Source organism: Musca domestica, unplaced genomic scaffold, assembly GCF_030504385.1.
Source record: "Musca domestica strain aabys unplaced genomic scaffold, Musca_domestica.polishedcontigs.V.1.1 4, whole genome shotgun sequence".
NCBI classification, from domain to species: Eukaryota; Metazoa; Arthropoda; class Insecta; order Diptera; family Muscidae; genus Musca; species Musca domestica.
In genome coordinates this window covers 1,642,097-1,660,369 of record NW_026712328.1, presented here as the reverse complement: position 1 = coordinate 1,660,369, position 18,273 = coordinate 1,642,097, and the positions used below count along the sequence as shown (strand labels likewise).

The window sequence follows — 18,273 nt, the reverse complement described above, 5'->3', positions numbered from 1 at the left end:
GTGCAGTACCAGCTTGGGTGTTACCGTGAGAGTCGTCGCAGCCATCATATGGTGGATAAATCTCCCCCATCCAGGCTTGTCCGGAAGGACAACGCTACAAGAGAGAACCTCTAGATCAAGAAGCCTCTCAGGCAGGTCTGAGTGGCATTAATACCGATGCAGTCGCGGATGCTATTAGTAGTTATAAAATGAATGCCGTCCTCGGAGTCCACCCCCCATCCACTGCAGCTGAAGAACGTTAGCTGTCTAGACAAACAAGGGTAGTTTTGGCGCAATTACGTTCAGGATGGTGCAGTCGTCTCAATTCGTATTGGGCACAAATTCATGAAGATGTGCGTGACGTTTGCCCGGCGTGTGATACAGGCCCGCACAATACGCTGCACCTCTTTAATTGCACAGCCAAACCTACCCAACTTACTCCAGAAGATCTCTGACTACGGTCCATTAAAATAGCCGAATTTTTAAACCTGGAGCTGGAACCAGATTAGCAGAACGCAAACACTTGCATGTACTACTGCTACAACAACAACAAAATTTTTGAAAAACGGTACGTCCCTCTAATTATGATGAAATCCAGCCTAATGGAACAGTCGGAAACCTCATAGCATCGAGTTCATAAAGCAAATACTTATGCACTACTGTATTAAAAGTAATTCTAGTCTGTAGAAATAGCATCAATTTGTTGTTTATTTACAAATCCGTTATTAACATGGCACACAAATTCTAAAAGATTAGAGGTAGTATATCTGCGTTTCAAAAAAAAACATTATTTAAGACTTCGTCTTTAGTTAAGACAATGAAGGGAAAATGAATTAATTTAGCGGTATGAATTTTGCAAGGACCAATAGATGTGTCCTGAGTATAGGAGGACTTAAAATAGGCCTGATGACTCTTTACTGAGCTTTCTTTTCTCTATTTCTTGCCATGGAATATTTTGAGTAATTTACGGCAGTGTTATATTTTTTTAAGAAAGAAAAGAGAGTCTGCATTTAATATTACATGAACGTCTCAATGCAATTGTAAACCAAACCTTCCACCATTTTGAAAAATTTTAAATATTTTCAAAAAAAAATCCGTCGAAAAATACCACCATAATGAAAACCGTCAAATTGGTGGATATACGAAGACGTGGACCTGCACAAGTAATTTTTGTCATAGGCTGTAGTACCGATTCCTATTGAAATAGGAAATATGAAACAATTTCGTTGTCGCTAATATTATCAAATTTGAAGCAATTCCGGTGAATAATTTTGCTATTATTACAAAAAAAACGGAATAAAGGGAGGTACCGTTGTATGTGGGCTTTACGAATACGTCTACCTGCATATAAAATGTTTCGTCATACGAGCTTCAAACTTTAAATACGAGATTTGAAACAATTCCTGTCAAAAATTACACTAAAATCAGCAATCTGCAGATTATGGGGGGACCGTTATAACGTGGCTATACGATATCGTGGATCTATGTACTCAGAAGGAATCCCTTGTGTGGATTTTCAGACAATTCTTTTGAAAAATGTGGCTAAAATCATTAAAATACCAAATATCGGCAGGTACTGTTATATGGCGGATATACGATATCGTGGACTCATATAGACAATTCACTTCCCGGGCCAACTACTCAGAAGGAGCTAATTGTGTGGATTTTCATACAACTTTATTGAAAAACTTGGTTAAGATCATTAAAATACCGAATATCGGGAGGTACCGGTATATGGCGAATATACGATATCGTCGACCCATAAAGACAATACTCTTCCAGGTGGTGAAGTACTCAGAAGGAACTCCTTGTGTGGATTTTCAGACAATTCTATTGAACAATTCGGCTACAACCAACAAAAACCCGAATATGGGGAGGTACGGTTACATGGGATATATACGAAATCGTGGACCTATATAGACAATTCTCTTACAGGCGGTAAAGCACCCACAAAAGACTCATTGTGTAGAATTTCAGGCAATTCCACTGAAAATGTGGCTAAAATCCAAAATTCCGACTATAGGGAGGTATCGATGTAGTGGTTCGATATAGTCCATTTTTGAACTTGGCCTGCCTGCACACAAAAGAGAGATCTGTGCAAAATTTTAACTCCCTATCTTAATTCGTTTTGACTCTAGCGTAATTACAACATAGGGACAGCCGGACGGGCTAAATTGTCTTAGAATTTTACGCTGATCAAGAACATAAACATTTTGTTAGGTCTAAAATTATTATTTCCATTGAAAAATGTGGCTAGAAAAAAATCATTAAAATACTGAATTTCGGGGGTACAGTTATATGGGGGATATACGACATCGTGGACCGATATAGCGCATCTTTGAACTTGACCAGCCTACAGACAGAAGATTTAAAAAACGTAACGTCTTTTTTAATTAAAAAAATATTGTTATATATTTTTTAAAATTAATGTATTAGATATTCGCTTTTTCTCATTAATTGGTGCAAAATATTAAAAAACCCAAAAGTTAAACTTGAATCCATGGTAGAATTTTTTCAAATTTTTACCTTATTATCAAAATCTATATTGATACAATAGTACATAAAATCGGAGATGGGAACTGTTTTCTATGCAGTGAAATTTGACATGGCAAATCACATAAAATGCAGAGCTGCGAATGCTTCTTTGAAATGTGGTTACCGTGCTTGGACATTGAATTCTTCTGCAACTTCTGGACAGTTTTGATTCCGCTGAATGCGTACCTGTCGAACAAACAAATATAGTGAAATATCTGCATTCATTCAATAGTTATAGAATGTTGACCAGGAAAAATCATTCTGAAGCACTGTGGGCCGAACAACCAAAATGCAATGTTATGTGAGCAAAAGAAGAAATGTTAAGTATTATGAAAAAGTAGGCAGGTCACAAATTTCTAAAACTTGTCCTAACGTGTCTTCATTAAGCTATTAATATCTGTATTTCCTGCCACATCACGTTGTAAATCTCTCAAAACTATTTTATGCAATTGTTAAAAAGGATATAATGCTAAGTGTAAGTAGATAAAGGTCGAGTTACTTTGTATAATTTGGCAAGAACAGTCATGCTCAAGTCCCAGCTTGGGACACTAGAAGATTATTCATGTGATTTTAAGGTGGAGTTTAATAAATCAGTAATGCAAGAGGGAACAATGCATCGGAGAACTTTGATTATGAATCCTATTAAAATATTTTCTAGTCAATGCAACAGCTAGCCCAATAATAAGCTAACGAGTTCTGTTATTTTAAATTGTCTAAACAGTTTTCAAATCAATATTTTGTATTTAAAGCTAACAAAGTTCTTATATATGCAGCTCAGATTGCGTATCACAACATATTAGTTGCTTGAAAGCAATTACAAGGAGTTCAGATGAGGTACATCTTACAAAATGTTACTATGAGTTTGTAAAAAAATCCGGTGTCTAAAATCTTGTCTCTTTATGAAAAATAATAAGAATCACTTCAAAGCAGCTGCAGTTCTCTTGTCCCCCACGAATGTCTAAAGACATGACTCTGATTCGGTATCTTTATATTTATAAGAATAAGGCTACTGAACCAGAGAGTAAGTAATACGTTAGGAGGAGGATCAAGATTAAGTCCGATGGGTTACGTACCATATAAAAAATATTCTTTAGAATTAGAAGATTCAGAAGGTGGTCTAAACACATAGCCGGTTATGTGGAGGGAGGTCACTCAAATTCCCAAAGCTGTGGTTAAAGAAACAGGCGAGACGACATGAAGCTTGTCTTTATTTCACTCGTGTCTTTTGTCGCTTTACTGAGAGGAAGAGATTCCTTTTGTAACGCATATATAAATTTCTAAAATGTGCAAAGCTTGTTGAAACTTTCGTGTCATTTAAGGTCTCCTTGTGTTCGATTTGATGCCTCTCAGTGAAGACACGATTTTGTTGACGTAGCTCTGTCGATCGTTTATCGCGTCTCTGTTATGTCTGGGAAGATTAAGATTCCCTAGAATAGTCAGTCCACATGCTATCTTCACGTTTTAACTTCCAATGGATTGGATCATTCGAAAAGGATTTGCAAAATATGGGCACATAATATGGACAGTAAAGCAATTCCATGACATGCGCTTGGATTTCTTGATTTCACTGTTGTACTTGTTAAAGGTTGTCTTATAGGCTTCACAGTCAATACATTAGGCCTTGTTGACCTTATTCTACAACCGTATGTTTACTTCCCTTTAAATGGCTACATGTCTTGTCAACCTTCAGAATCGTCTAATTCTGAAGGATATTTTTATATGGTATGTCACCTATTGGACTTAATCTTGAGGTAGAAAACTCTACAAATTTACCCAAACACATCTTTATCGAATCAGGGCTATGTCTTTCGGCGCTCGGAGGGGACAGGAGAACTGCAGCTGCATTGTAGTGATTTTTAATACTTTTTATAATAATAATTTATTTATTTTGGCAAATAAATAAATTATTCTTATAAATATAAGGTTACAGAATCAGGACTACGTCTTTCGGCACCCTTGGGGGACAGGAGAAATGCAGCTGCATTGCAGTGATTCTTAATATTTTTTATAAAGAAACAAGATTTAAGATACCGATTTTTTTTAAGAAACATAGAAACAGTTTGTAAGATGTACCTAAGCTGAACGCGTTGTAATTGCTTTTAAGCAGCAATTATGTTGTGGTACGCAATCTGAACTACATATATTAGAACTTTGTTAGCTTTAAATACAAAACATTGATTTGAAAACTGTTTGACATCGGTGTTATGACATTTCGTATAAATATACATTGACATTTCTTTACATAATATGCTCATTGTTTAGACAATTTAAAGGAACAGAACTCGTGAGCTTATTATTGGGCTAACTATTGCATTGATTAAAAAAAAATATTTTAATAGAATTCATAGTCAAAGTCAGCTTCAATTGTGGGATATTCTTTGATTGGTTTCCCTCTTTCAGGCAGTTCATTATTGATTCATTAAATTCCAAATTAAAATCGCATGAATATTCTTCTAGTGTCCTAGGCAGTGACTTAAACTGTCCTTGCCATACAATACAATGTAACTCGACCTTTATCTACTAACACTTAGCTCTGTATCCTTTTAAACAATTGCATAAAATAGAATTAAGAAGATTTTCTGGTGCACAACGTGATGTGGGAGGAAATACAGATACTTATAGCTTAATCAAGACAGATTTGTGACCTACCAACTTTTTCATAATACTTGGAAACATTGGAACTAATTATGACCCACTATACCAAATTTTAGAAATATTCGTGGAAAAATGTGGCAAATTTCATCAAAATACCGAATATCGGGAGTTCCCGCTATATAGGGCTATACAAAAACGAGGACCTATACATACAATGTTTCGCCAACGGAGCTAGAACTCATTCAACAAGTACCAATTTTAACAAATGCCAATTTTTAGACAAATCCATCAAAAATGTGGCAAAAATCATCAAAATACCAAATATCGTCAGATACCGTTATATGGGGGAAATACCAAAGCGTGGACCTATACATGCAATGTTTCGCCACACGAACTAGGACCCACTATGACCTACAAATACCAAATTTCAGACAAATCCGTGAAAAAAGTGGCAAAAATCCTCAAAATACCGAATATCGGGATGTACCGTTGATGTTTCGCCACCGGAGCTAGAAGCCACTATGATCAAAAATACCAATTTTTAGACAAATCCATAAAAAATGTGGCAAAAATCAACAAAATACCGAATCTCGGGAGGTACCGCTATATGGGGGCTATACCAAAGCTTCGACCCATACATACAACATTTCGCCACACGAACTAGGACCCATTATGACCTACAAATACCATTTTTCAGACAAATCCGTGAAAAAATGTGGCAAAAATAATCAAAATACCGAATATCGGGAGGTACCATTATATGGGGATTATACCAAAACGTGGACCGATATATCGCATTTTCAATACCAACCATCCTAGATACAATACAAATTATTCTGCTAAATTTTGACGCTCTACGTCAAAAAATGTGGCCTGTATCGTGATTTCAACAGACAGACGGGCAGACAGACGGACATCGTTATATCGGCTTAGAATTTTGTGCTGATTATGAATATAGATTTTAACAATGAGATGTTGTTGTTTGAAATAATTTAAGCATATGACTGACTTTTAGGACTTTGATGAGATATTTGTAGCTCAAAAATTTAAAACTCGTCTAGTTGTTAACCGCTTTTAATAAGTTTTCCATTTTTTAAAACTTATAAAATAAAATAAATAATACTACTGTTTCGTATGCGCTTTTTCACACTTAAACCACAGTAACTTTGCTATTTGTTAACCGATTTCAAAACCAGTATTGGAACATTAGGAAAAAAGTGTATTTTTTATTATTTTATTTATTTATTTTATTTTGTTATTATTATTTTTTTGAATATTGTATCACAGGGTTATTATAGGTTTTATTACAACATCGTTTATTTATTAGAGGAGCAAAATGGCTTCTTACTTGTTTTTTCTTCTCTTGATTCAAGGTTTTGAATATTTTACAATGCACTAGGATGCCAATGGCATGCTATTGAGGTAAAAAATCACAGAGACGAGGAAGACCTTCTGAAGTTCGTTTTTAGGCGCTGATTATGATGAGAACAACATCAGCCAAATGTATTTCCAATGGCAAGAGTTGAGATTTTAGAGTCGTAATATGTACTCTATAACTATGATATTCGTTACTAGCTTAGAAATGCTTTTGACAAATTTGATCGAAATCGGGTTAGATTTACATATACCGACCACATATATTTCCCTCAATTTGTTTGTAAATGATACAACAACCGTGCTATTTTTTGTCTTCGATCATACGAATATGGAGGGTATATTAATTTTGTCATTCCGTTTGTAACTCCTCGAAATACTCATGTCAGACCCAACAAAGTATATATATTCGTGATCATCGTAAAATTCTAAGACGATTTAGCCGTGTCTGTCTGTTGTAATCACGCTATCTTTCGAACGAATTGAGATAGAAAGCTAAAATTTTGCACACATGTATATTTTGCCAGTAGGCAGGTTAAGTTCGTAAATGGGTCCTATGGTGGACCTACATCCACGTTATCATATAGCCCCCATATAACAGTACCTCCTATTTTGATGATTTTAACGACATTATTCACCGGAATTGTTTCAAATTTGGCATTTGAATTTCGAAATGGATACTACAGCCTAAGACAGAAAATTATCTGTGCACGTCCACGTCTTCGTATAGCCCCCATATACCGTACCAATTTGGTATTTTCATTGGGTATTTTTAAGATTTTAACAGAATTTTTAACGGATTTAATTTTTTTTTATTTATTTATTTTTTTTTTTTTTTGAGCTTTAAAATTATAAATAAATATAAACAATCACATGCGCACATTTATAGAGTTTAACGGATTACTTAAACAAATACTATTACATAGAATATTATAGATCACACATAAGGACTTCAAATGGTTACTGATTTCGAAATTAGTTCTTGCATGCGATAATTTTAACGGTTCGAAATTGCGAGCTCTAGGAGAAGGAATATTAATAGTAACTACGCCAGTTAAGAAAGGAGAATCAATCAAACCGCGTATTAATTTGATGATAAAAAAACGCTGTTAGCATAAACCATCTCCATTCAAGTGGTGAGTGATCAATTAACAATAAGGCGGTTTTAATTCTGACGGGTTCCAGTTAAGACCCTGTAGAGCAAAAACGAAAATTAAACTTGAACTGATTCGATTTTATTCGAATAGCATTTGTAAAAGCGACCCTACAGAATGCGTCCGTATTCTAATACTGGGCGAACCAAGCTAACAAACAATTTTTTGGTGTCATCGACCAGCGATTTATGAATCTTAATAAAGACTTGGCTTTATTAACACACGGGTCAATGTGTAAATGAAAGTGTAGATTAGCATTTAAGATAACACAGAGATCAATGAAGGAATCAACATTTTCTAATTTGTATGAAACGAAACTGTAGATCATTAAGACACAGAACAAAAATTAAATGTCCCAAATGACTACCCTGTGGTACAACAACAATATTTTTCAAAAAGGATCATTGAAAAGAACTTTTTGGGTACGACCCTCTAAGTATGATGAAATCTAGGCTAATGGAACAGTCGGAAACCCCATAGATTAGAGGTATATCTGCGTTTCAAAAAACCATTATTTAAGACTTCGTCTTTAGTTAAGATAATGGAGGAGAAGTGAATTAATTTAGCGGTATTTAAAATTTGAAACAATTTCGTTGAATAATGTCGCTAACATCATAATATCATGTGGCTATACGAAGACGTGGACCTGCATATACAATTTTTCGTCATACGAACTTTCTAAAAATACCTATCAAAAATGACACTAAAATCATTAAACTGCCGAATATCGGGGGGTACCGTTATATGGCGGATATACGATATAGTGGACCCATGCAGACAATTCTCTTCCAAGGGGTAAAATACTCAGAAGGAAGCCCTTATGTGGCTAAAATACCGAATATCGGGAGGCATCGTTATATGGCGGATATACGATATCGTGGACCCATAAAGACAAGACAGGGGGTGAAGTACTCAGAAGGAACTCCTTTGGCTACAATCATCAAAATACCGAATGTGGGGAGGTACGGTTACATGGAACATATACGAAATCGTGGACCTATATAGACAATTCAGTCGGTAAAGCACCAACAAAGGACTCATTCGTACAATTCGTGTACAATTTCAGGCAATTCCATTGAAAAATGTGGCTATAATTTTTTTTATTTCGATATGTTACATACGGAATGATGAACTTAAAGTGCCCTTTAACTATGTATGGTGGAGGGTATAAAAAAGAATATTCAAAATACGCCAATGTTTCAAAACTGATGGTTTTGCGGAGAGTTAAATTGATGTTAAAGATAGTCATTATTTAAAACAGATGGTTTTGCGGTGAGTGTAATTTGATCTAGTTTTTTATGTTTTGTTCGTATTTATTTTTGTTGAATTATAAAATGGGTTCCATCCGAATTCTAATCCAATCACTAGTGTCATAGATACTAAGATTTCTTCAAAACTTTCGGTCTTATTACCAAGTTCTGCCAAAACAATAAACTTAGCTTTACCTATGGAGAAGCAGAACATTCAAATGATAATGAGCTTTGTGAAAAATCGACAAAATGCATAAACTGTGATAACAATCAATATACAAGAGATTCAAACCATAAGAACAGTAGAAAAATCGTTCTTAAAGGTTACAATGTAGTAAAATATGACGATGTAAGTTCAGGCATATAAATAACTCATTGCTCAAATAACGATATTTATTGTAATCAATTTCATAAATTTTGCATTTAAACTTTTCAACCCTCCACATTAAAAGTTACCAAAATAAAAACATTGAACAGCAAAATTTGATAAAAACTAAAGTAATTTCATTGCAAGAAACACATTTTAAACCGGTTATAAGAAAACGAGAACATATATAGACAACGTTCTGACAAAGGAGGAAGAACCCATATCGAACTCTTAGTATCGAATTTTAAACAATTCCGTTAAAAAATGTACCTTTAATCCCAAAAATATCGAATATCTGGAGGTGCCGCTACAGGAAAACGTGGACCTAGATATACAATATTCTACCACTAGATCTAGAAACCATTACGAACAAATCCCAAATTTTAGGCAAATTCGTTAGAAAATGTGACTTGAATCGTAAAAAACACCGAATATCCAAAGATACCGTTATATGGATGCTGTAGTAAAACGTGGATCTATACCGACTAGTTTTTGCTACCAGAGTTAAAACCCGTTATAGAAAAGGAGATAAATCATCAAAATACCGAATATCAGTATTTACAGTTATATTATAAAACGTGGACCTATACAATGCTCCGCCAGTAGATGTAGAACACGTTATAAATCCTCTATACCAAATTCGGAACAATTCCATGGAAAAACGTAATAAAAATCATCAACATCATACCGACCATCCTAGACTCAATGCAAACTATTGTGCCAAATTTTAAAGCTCTACGTCTGTGGACTGTATCGGGATTTAAACAGACAGTCAGTCGGGTATCTTTACATCGATACGGAATTTTATGCTAAAATTGAATATATATTTTTCATGGGGTCTACGACGAATACGTTATTATTTAGTAGATTTTAAGATATGCATGTATGATACAGACCTACAAACATCTTACCATAATAGACGTACAAAACATTTTATCATAGTAGGAAAGTTGAATATTTCTGTGCGCTACGTCGAATTTTAGGTAACGCTCTTACTAAACATTTTTTGGGCTCTGGGATGGAAGTGCACTTACCGCTGTATCCCTAAAGGAAATTCCCTGGAGAAAAATATTGACAGCATGGGTGCTACCTCCCTTAGTGGGTCCGACACGCGTGCTGACAATATTGGGCAAACAAAATCCCAACCTCAGTACGGACAGCTGGCGTTTAGTCGTCTCAAGCACGGAGGAAGGAGGCCTGGTCGTCAAGGTATTCATCGATACAGCTGGCCAGGAATGCCTTCAGGCACTTTTGCACAGGTTCCGTCTAACGCCGCCGTCGCAGTAGGAGGAAGGAAGCCGCAGTTGCTCAACGTTGTGCAGATAAATCTGCACCATTGCAAGGCCGCCGCGGCTGAGCTTCTCCTGTCCCTCATCAAGTTTGAAGTAGACATAGCCCTGGTCCAGGAACCTTGTATAGTCAAAGTGGAGTGAACGGTACATCACATATGCCACTTCCAATGGAAAAAAGGTTAAAACGTGTATCGTCGCTAAAAACAACATAAATTTAATCTTCCTCGTTGGATGTGATGCTAACGCTCACCATTTTAAATGGGGCAGTAAGGATACGAACGCAAGAGTTGAGTCCATTTTTGATTGTATTTTAACACATAATCTCAAAATATGTAATAGGGGAAATGAGGTTACTTTTCAAAATAAGAATAGGGAGGAGGTCATTGATCTCACCCTTACTAACATGAATGAGTCACTCATACTGAGTTGAAAAGTATCCACCGAGTGTTCCTTTTCGGATCACCGGAAGATAACATTCCAGGTATCAGTAGAGGGATTGCATCAAAAACCGCATAGGAACCCGAGAAAGCTCAATGGGACAAATTTGCGGAGCACACTGCATGGAAGCAGAGATCTACTGGTAATCTCCCAGCAGACTCCGCCCCAGATGTGGACGAGTCCGTTAATTTGATAATAAAAATTCTGATTGGGAGCCATGAAAGAGCTTGTCCGCATACGTTTCCCGGCAAAAGGTGCCAACCTGTCTGGTGATCGAAAGACCTAGCCCAGCTCAGGAAGACAAGCAGACGCTTTTATAATAGGGCCAACAAGACCAAACTGGGTACGGACTAGGAGGCTTATAAATCAGCCTTCACCAGGTACAACAGTGAGATCAAAAAGGCCAAAAGACGGTCTTGGGTTTGCTTTACTGAATCCATAGATGTCAACGCAGCCTCCAGATTCCGTAAAGTAATTTCAAAGGACCCCAAATCCATTGGATGCATAAAGCGGAATGACGGAAGCTGGACTGACTCTGGTCTAGAGTTACTCAATCTTTCCAAACTGCTCCGATGCGGTAAATGACCAATTGTTACATCGGTTTAGTCAGAATCGGGCGGGGGATGTGAGTCTGACTGAGAGAATTGTAAGCGTTCTCAAGATTTTGTGGGCTATAAACTCATTCAAACCTTTCAAGTCACTTGGACCGGATGGAATGCATCGACGGCAATAATACCATTCCCGGAGGAGATATTTAAGGCTTGTCTGCGTCTCTCTCACATCCCATGACTGTGGAGGCAGCAGAATCATCAACTCAAGCATCGGGAAGTGTTCTGTTGGGAAAACGGTCACTAGGGGCACCCTACAAGGAGGGGTTCTGTCACCACTATTCTGACTTGGTGATAAATGACATTCTAATCGAACTGGAACACGGCGGAACAAAAGTCGTGACTTGCGCGGCAAGGTCACTCATATCCATGACGAAGCTGGACTTGAAGCTTGTGGATAACGTGAAAATAGTTTAGCTAAAATTACAATCAAACATTTATTTTGTTATTTTTATCAATGATGTGAAATTAAGAACTTTTCGTTCCTCATATTACTGAGAAACCATATATTTCCTTTGTGCGTTCCTATTTGGAATTAATAGTATCAGTACAGCAATATGGGCACCCATCGTAAAAATGTCAATATAGTTCCATGTTTTGGTATAGCCGACACAGCTGTAATTTAGAATTTTCATTTTTATTGTTCGGAACTATCAATTTTCTACCGAAGTGCCTGTAGTTTGATATATTGAGGCACCGACGTACCTGTAATTTGATATATTGAGGCAGCCATTTAGCTGTAATTTGAAAGGGAAGACAACTTTCTCCTAAAATTATGCACGTTTCGGCATATTTTAAGTGATTTTAAGGTCTTAATCACATTTTCCAGCCACATGACATTGATTTAACATTTTACAATTTTAATTTGTATAGAAGCTCTATCAAAATTAATACCAATGTCTACTCTTAAGAATAGCCACTTGTAACGGTATATAATATGGGCGCCCATCGTAAAATGTCAATATAGTTCTATATTTTGGTGTAGGTCCTATAAATTGATACCGGCTGATTTTTCTATAGACATTTGACAACCGAAATATGAAACCCTTGCCAGATGTGACAATACTCTTCCACTCTTTTTGTATAGAAGCTCTTTCAAAAATGATATATATGTCCACTATTAAGAATAGTTCTATTAAGTATTATTTTTGGCTTAATATGTCAAATTTATTTGTTTATGTGGGTATTTTTTTCAATAATAAGAAAATTGTTCAGAAAATATTCAAATTCGGGTGATTTCAAAATGCATATTGCAAAGTATACGTCTGAAAAATCTACAGGTTTTGCAGCGAATAAACCTTTAGAGATATATAGAACATGATTTTGAAAAGAAATTTTGACCTTTCATTCAATTTTCACGGTTTTCAATTATTTATTCCAAATTAATGCAACAAGTCGTTTGGTTTTTTTATTGTTTTGATAGTAATTTTGACATTACAAACCAAAGAGGTGGACTTGCAATTTTTTCAAAGTTAGCTTACCTTGTCTTCATTGCACCGAATATCGGAAGGTACCGTTATATGGCGGATATACGATATCGTGGAACCATAAAGACAATACTCTTCCAGGGGGTGAAGTATTCAGAAGAACTCCTGGTGTGGATTTTCAGAAAATGCTATTAAATAATTGGCTACAATCGTCAAAATACCGAATATGGGGAAGTAACGTTACATCGTATATATACGAAATAGTGGACCTAAATAGACAATTCCCTTACAGGCGGTGAATTACCCACAAAGTACTCCTTACGTAGAACTTCAGGCAATTCCATTGAAAAATGTGGCTAAAATCCAAAATCCCGAATATCGGGAGGTATCGTTATATGTATATATATAATGGACCGATATAGTCCATCTTCGAACCTGACCTGCCTTCACACAAAAGACTGATCGCTGCAAAAGTTTAGCTCCCTATCTTAATTCGTTTTGACTCTAGCTTAATTACAACAGACGGACTGGCGGACATGGCTAAATCGTCTTAGAATTTTAGGCTGATCAAGAATATATATACTTTGTTAAGTCTAAAATTATTATTTCTATTGCAAAATGTGGCTAGAAAAAATCATTAAAATACCGAATTTCGGGGGTACCGTTATATGCGGGATTTACGACATCGTGGACCGATATAGCCCATCTTCGAACTTGATCTGCCTACAGACAGAAGACTTCTGTGTGCAAAATTTTAGCTTCCTATCTTAATTCGTTGTGACTGCAACATACGGACGGACGTCTGAATTTTAAAATTTTATGCTGATCAAGATTATATATACTTTGGTAGTTGTAAAATTTTTTATTTCGATAAGTTACAAACTGAATTATGAACTTAAAATACAATCCAACTATCTATGGTGAAGGGTATAAAAAAATATTCATAATACGCCAATGTTTTCGCTATATTCAAAATATACATAGAGTTAAAAATATGGCGAAGATAGTCATTATTAGAGCGGATGGTTTTGCGGTGAGTTAAAAATATGGTAAAGATAGTCATTATTTAAAACAGATGGTTTTGCGGTGAGTGTAATTTGATCTAGTTTTCTATATTTTGTTCGAATTTGTTTTTGTTGAATTATTAAATAGGTTCCATTCGAATTCTAATCCATCCAATGACTAGTGAGATAGATACTAAGATTTCTTCAATACTTTCGGTCTTATTACCAAGTTCTGTCAAAACAATAAACTTAGCATTACCTGTGGAGAAGCAGAACATTTTATGATAATAAGCTTTGTGAGAAATCAACAAAATGCATGCAGAGATTCAAACCATAAGAACAGTAGAAAAATCGTTCTTATAGGTTATTCGCAATGTAGTAAAATACGACGATGTAAGCTCAGACATATAAATAGCTCATTACTCAAATATCGATATCTATTATAATCAATTTCTTAAATTTTGCATTCCACCAAACATAGTATTCTTGATCAGCGTAGAATTCTAAGGTGTATTAAATATGTCCGTCTGTTGTAATCATGCTAGAGTCCAAAGGACTAGTGATAGAAAGGTGGGAGTTTGCAGAGAAATGTCTTTCTTCTCCAGACTGGTTACGTTTTAGGGAATTTAGCCACATTTTGCAACGTAGTTGTTTAAAATTTGGTGTTTAGAATTAGTAACAAGTTCTAACTCCTGTGCAACAACATTGTCTATATAGGTCCATGGTTTCCTATTGCTCCCATATAAGGGAGCCATATTTTCTAACGGACTTGTTTACATTCTGGTCGAGGGTATTAAAGAACTTAAGGATTTTTACTTCCTTTTTCTTTCCTTGATCAATGTATTCAATATTCTACCATGGAACATTAAAAGTTACCAAAAAATACATTGAACAGCAAAATTTGATAAAAATGCATAAACCTAAAGTAATTTCATTGCAAGAAACACATTTTAAACCGGTTATAAGAAAATGAGAACATATATAGACAACGTTCTGATAAAGGAGGTAGAACTCATATCGAACTCTTAGTATCGAATTTTAAACAATTCCGTTAGAAAATCCCAAAAATGTTGAATATGTGGAGGTACATATACAATGTTCAACCACTAGATCTAAAACCCATTACGAACTACAAATTCAAAATTTTAGGCAAATTCGTTAGAAAAAAACATCGAATATCAAAAATACCGTTATATTGGTGCTATAGTAAAACGTCGACCTATACCGACTAGTTTCTGCTACCAGGGTTAGAACCCGTTATAGAAAAGGGGATAAATCATCAAAATATCAGGATTTACAGTCATATGTACGCTATAATAAAACGTGGACCTATATAGACAATTTTCCGCCAGTAGACGTAGAACCCGATACAAACCCTCAATACCAAATTTAGAACAATTCCATGGAAAAAAAACTAAAATCATCAATATCATACCAACCATCCTAGACACAAATTTTAAAGCTCTACGTCAAATTATGTGGACTGTATCGCGATTTCAACAGACAGACAGTCGGGTATCGTTAAATCGATACAGAATGTTATGCTAATAATGATTATATATATTTCATGGGGTCTACGAAGAATACGTTATTATTTAGTAGATTTCAAGATATGCATGCATGATATGGGTAATACGGACCTACAAAACATGTTACCATAATAGACGTACAAAACATTTTGTCATTGTAGGAAGGTTGTATATTTTTGTACGCTACGTCGAATTTTAGGTAACGCTGTTGCTAAACATTTTTTCTGCTATTCTAAGAAAAATGTACTTCTAATATAATAACACAATAAATCTCAGTAATAATAAATTTATATGTTACAAAATCGCTAATATGAATCACAAAAACTTGAAATTATAAAATTTCAAAACTATATACATAAACAAAAAACATTATTCTTACTTAATGATTGATATGATTTTTTGTTAATATGCAGTTTCTTCCTAAATTAGTGGTGAGTTACTTTCCTTTGACTGCAGGAAAAATTATGATTTATTAACGATTTACCAACTGTAATACACACTATGTGAATGACGTGAAAATAGTTAAGCTCAAATTGCAATTAAACATTTATTTTATTATTTTTAACAATGATGTGAAATTAAGAATTTTTTGTTCCTCATATTACTGAGAAACCATACATTTCCTTTGTGCGTTCCTATTTGGAATAATTAGTATCAGTACAGCAATATGGGCACCCATCGTAAAAATGTCAATATAGTTCCATATTTTGGTATAGCCGACACAGCTGTAATTTAGAATTTTCATTATTTTTCGGAACTATAAATTTTCTACCGAAGTGCCTGTAGTTTGATATATTGAGGTACCAATGTCTACTCTTAAGAATAGCAACTTGTAACGACATATCTCCATTATTAGGTTTGTAAAGTTCATAGAGAAATGTTCTAATTCTACTCAAATTCAAAACATTGTTGTTAGAAGAATGTCCCGCAAGATATGCAGTTATGTCCATTTAATGTTTGAGGGTATGTTTCGGAGAGGCCAAATTTAACGCTTATCTATAATCTCTACGCGACGGAGGTATAATTTGCTCATTAAATTTGTAACACCTCAAAACATTTGTTGGGGTCCTGGTCAAAGTAAAACTAATATCGTCAGGGAGGTACCGCTATGTTAGAGCCATAAGAAAAATTAAGCGAAATACACAATACTCTGCCCAGGAGGACAAAACTTTGAATAACTCCTTTTCAAAAAAAATGCAGGTAAAATATGCCAAAATAGCTACAGCTCTCTCCTTCAAGACGTTTCTGAGTAAATCTTACTGAGAAAGTAACCAGATATAACTAAAGTTCAAACAATTCATTTTTAAGCAAAAATATAAAGTAAACTGAATAGAAGATGTATTTCTTAAGAAATAGATACCTTCTCAGGAAAATCGTTTTGAAAACCGTAATTTTTTCAGATATTTTAGTCGTAAAATAATTGCTGACCACATAACTTGGAACTCTTATGGACGCCCATCGTAAAATGTCAATATAGTTCTATATTTTGGTGTAGGTCCTATAAATTGATCCCGGTTTATTTTTCTAGACATATTTGACAACCGAAACAGCTGTAATTTAATATTTATGGTTCCTAAAGGTCCAGATGTGGCAAAGGTTTCATATTTCGGTACTACCGATTTTAAGTATTTCTAAACGAAGTGCCTGTAATTTGATATTTTGAGGTCTGAATATATAGCAACATTCCCCCAAAAAATATTTACGTTTCGGTACATTTCAAGTGGTTGAAGGATCTAATCACAGCTACCAACCAAAGTTCACATTTTCTAGGCTATTGGTCACTAAATTTCCATTAGTGCGGGTATGTCTCCAGCTACTTGACCCAGTTTTTCTAAATTTTATGGAGCTTGATCTAACAAACACTATAAATTCACTTGTCATTTTTACCATGAGACCATTCCTAAGCTCTTGATGCATAAGCGTAGTACTAACATCACCGTCTTATATATGTATATACAATTCTTACTTGATTTGGAGACATGTAAAGAGTAAACAGTAATATTTTTCAGATCAACATTTGTATAAAACTGTGATCTTAATATTTTCAAATTTAAAAATTGCAAATTTAGTATAAAAACTTACGCGAAGTTTGAGAGTTGTGCCTAGTAGAATATATTTTAAATGAGCCAAAAACTCTTAAACAATACAAAATTTTAATTTTAGTGGCTAGCAAAATAAAAGACTTAGAGCACAAACCCGTTCTTCCAGCTCCCTTCCACTATGAAAGATAAATTGTTATAGTTGTGTACACATTGTAGAACACGTAAGTAAAATTTTACCATAGACTAACAGTAAGTTTATAGTTTTGACGTTGTATATTGATTTATAGATGTACTCATGGTACAATGAAGAGAAGGTAGGTCAACTTTGAAAAAATTGCAAGTATAGAGGTCTACCTGTTTGGCTTGTAATGTCAGAATTAGTATCAAAACAATAAAAAATCAAACAACTTGTTGCATTGATTTTGAATAAATAATTTAAAACCGCGAAAACTGAATGAATGTTCAAAATTTCTTTTCAATATCATGTTCTATATATCTCTTATGGTTTCTTTCGCGACAAAAACTGTAGATTTTGTCGATGCATTCGTTGCAATAAGCATTTTGAAAACACCCGAATTTGAATATTTTCTGAACAATTTTTTATTATTGAAAAGAAGACACACATATAAGGAAATGAAGTTGACATATTAAGCCAGAAAAATAAAAAAATTTAAATCAT

The 18,273-nt window shown here is 34.8% G+C and overlaps 1 protein-coding gene across 4 annotated transcripts in view; it reads right to left on the bottom strand.

Moving 5' to 3' along the window:
* LOC101899591 (tyrosine kinase receptor Cad96Ca) overlaps positions 1-17,867 on the bottom strand; it is a 569,779-nt gene extending 551,912 nt beyond the window's left edge. For 2 of the 4 annotated variants that reach the window (XM_059126617.1, XM_059126620.1), the window contains exon 1: positions 17,749-17,867. In XM_059126617.1, the coding sequence (XP_058982600.1) occupies positions 17,749-17,834 (86 nt within the window). In that variant the 5' untranslated portion in view covers positions 17,835-17,867. Of the gene's footprint in view, positions 1-17,634; positions 17,688-17,748 lie in introns of all 4 variants that reach the window. The other 2 variants (XM_059126619.1, XM_059126618.1) reach the window with 2 other exon arrangements.
* Between the last annotated feature and the right edge of the window lie 406 nt (positions 17,868-18,273).